The 2,631-nt window shown below is 41.7% G+C and overlaps 1 protein-coding gene across 1 annotated transcript in view; it reads left to right on the top strand.

Moving 5' to 3' along the window:
• Nucleotides 1-2,624, top strand: part of LOC102308848 (cytosolic 5'-nucleotidase 1B) — a 4,787-nt gene extending 2,163 nt beyond the window's left edge. Inside the window, exons 2-6 of the mRNA XM_014338754.2 lie at nucleotides 264-380; nucleotides 1,144-1,279; nucleotides 1,368-1,490; nucleotides 1,862-1,992; nucleotides 2,086-2,624. Of these exons, the coding sequence (XP_014194240.1) occupies nucleotides 264-380; nucleotides 1,144-1,279; nucleotides 1,368-1,490; nucleotides 1,862-1,992; nucleotides 2,086-2,325 (747 nt within the window). The 3' untranslated portion in view covers nucleotides 2,326-2,624. The remainder of the gene's footprint in view (nucleotides 1-263; nucleotides 381-1,143; nucleotides 1,280-1,367; nucleotides 1,491-1,861; nucleotides 1,993-2,085) is intronic.
• Nucleotides 2,625-2,631: the final 7 nt, after the last annotated feature.

Genomic DNA, 2,631 nt, shown 5'->3' on the forward strand with positions numbered 1-2,631 from the left:
ATAATCATATTGTCTCACATTCTTGTGTCAGTCTTCTGGTAACTTCATATTGCTTTTTTGTCAGTTAGTTCTATGTTTATTAAAGTGTTGAAAAGCAATATAGTGAAACAGTTTCGAGGTACTTTTGTTTCCATGGTATTTACACTATCTGTTACCTCATAATTCACAAGTTTTACTTCCAGTGTGAAAAACACAAGCCACCCTGGCTTATTTAAATGTGAATTAAAAAAGATAAAGGTAAACATTCTGTCTCTCCTCTGCAGAAAGAGGCTGACTGCCCAGTGGTTGTTGCAGTGACGTCCCATGCAGTGTTTGAATCAGGAGGAGCTGAGGACCCCGATGGCTTGTACGTTGGGGGCATAGCTTTTCCTCTGCTGCAGGTCGGAATCCAGCAACCCACATTCATTTATGTTTTTTTTTTCTAATTAGTTATTATAGGAATTATAAATTATTATAGGAATAGGTGCAAAAGTATACTTAGAGGTTCAGCTATACACATACATGCAGCTAATATTTGGTTAAATATCCCTCAGCTAGTTGCACCTCGACCAGATAGTTTTGGTATCAACAAGCTTCTGCTTTCTGTCTAGATATTTAACCAGTTTTCTCAGCAGACTTGGTAGAGTTCATTGGTAAAGTAGAGTCTAAACTAGGAAACCAACCAAACTGCATCCTCTCAGTCCAGGGTGTTATAAAACTCTACTGCGGACAGTGACGGTGGTGTTTCAATAATGCAGTCCATGGCAGGCTTGAGCCTTATTGGTTTGTGGGTTGTTCCTAAACATCCTAACCAATTTTCTATATTCTAAGAGTCACAGTTTGGGCCTTCGCACAGACCCTGGCAAAGTGATGACATAGAAAAGTGACTTGCACATGCATACAGTTATTTAAACTGGCCTTATCACATACTTTTGATCCTTTGTGGATTACAGAAAATCCGTTACGTAAAGGTAAACGTAAAGTTCCGACCACAACTTTACTTATGAGGACTTTTATGTACTTTGTCTTCAGTAAAAATTCATGTGATTGGAGCTGAGGCTCACCATTCAAAAGTGTTAAAAGATGTAATTTATATAGAATATGAAAAAAGTGGCACTTTAAAGTAGACTCTCAGATCAGTTTATGCTTATGTTGGCGCTACAGGCACTACAGAAAGTGAATGAACGTCTGCTGAAGGAAAATCCTGCCGAGTCGCTCTTGTTTGATGTCATTGTGATCACCACTGAGAGCCAGCAGCAGCAGCAGAGCTCCCGCATCACAGAGAGCATCAGACATCATGGTAAACGCACTTCAACCTTCAGGAGAGAGATCTGAGTCTGATCTGTAGTGGAGTTTTGCTCATACTTTCTCTTGGTATTATCCTGCAGGTCTCAAGGTCAGCAGGTTCTGTTTTTCCAACGAGGAGGATTTTATAGAGAATCTGCTGAACAATAACGTGCACCTCTTTCTGACAACGAACAGAAACGAGGCATTGCAGGGTTCACAGAAAGGTCAGTACGTTTTTTTTCACTTACCCCTTTTCAGCTAAATAGGTTTGGAGTCAGTGCTTTAAGCTCCACGGCTGCACAAGTAATGTGCTACTTGGAACTTTCCAGAAATGCAGTAATGCATGTAAATATTTGAGTCTCTTTGAACTGTTATTTTGCTGTTTTATGGATATCTATTCAGCCTGCCAGAAGCAATGAAGAAATATTTCAATTTCATCTTGAAATTTTTCCAGCCTTTACCTTCAGCTTTTTCTTTTTTCTTGCAAGTTTGCCAACTTTATGTTTTTAGGACACCGTTGTTCTGTTCCAAGCTCATATTTTTCTGATTTATCTGACAGTAGATAAAGAGTATGTGTGTGCTGTGATTGGTCCAGGTGTTCTCTCTGTGCTGCTGGATGAGCACACAGCTTCCTGTCCAACAGAGCAGCTCAGAGTTTTATTCTGCGGGGACGCCGTGGTCCAGTCGGAAGCTGGACCAGCACTGGCAAGCAAACAAGCTGCTCAGGTACAAACAGTGGCAACCACTCATGTGTCCCCTGCACCTTTTGTTGTGTATTGGTGAGATTTTAAAAGGATAATTCATATTCTTGCCCTGCAGAGCTTCTCGGCTCAGATCGGCAAGATGCGGGGGAGGTTTGGTCTATTTGACAGCCCCATCAGCATTGCCCTGGTGACATCGCGGGGAGGCAGGGAAAGCTGTGGAGATGCTCTGCGGACGCTACGCTCCCTCGGTGTGAATGCAGATGAAGCATACTGCCTGGCTGGGGTCCCACGTGGTCCCATTAAGCGCCTCCTCCGACCTCACTTCCTGCTCAGCGAGTGTTTTAGCAGTAACTGAGAAGACCAGACTGATGATGACTTGGGATTTCAGAAAAAACAAAACAAACTTCACTGTGTTTTGAAATAAGCTGCTAAGCTTTCAGACTGATCTCAGAGTTAGCAGCTTGAACATGTCAGTCTCATTCAGCCTTAAAAAGCCAGCGAGGGAGCGAATGTGAAGCCCTGCTTATCACCAGAAGTCTTATAGTTCTGGGAAAAAGTAGCAAACAGTTTGTTTAAACTCAGCTAAAAGAGCTCTGAATAACTTACAGTGTTACTCAGGGCTTACAGGTCTTTTATATTTATATATATATATATATATATA

Source organism: Haplochromis burtoni, unplaced genomic scaffold (genome assembly GCF_018398535.1).
Source record: "Haplochromis burtoni strain Fernald_Lab_line unplaced genomic scaffold, NCSU_Asbu1 Contig_248, whole genome shotgun sequence".
Lineage (NCBI taxonomy): Eukaryota > Metazoa > Chordata > Actinopteri > Cichliformes > Cichlidae > Haplochromis > Haplochromis burtoni.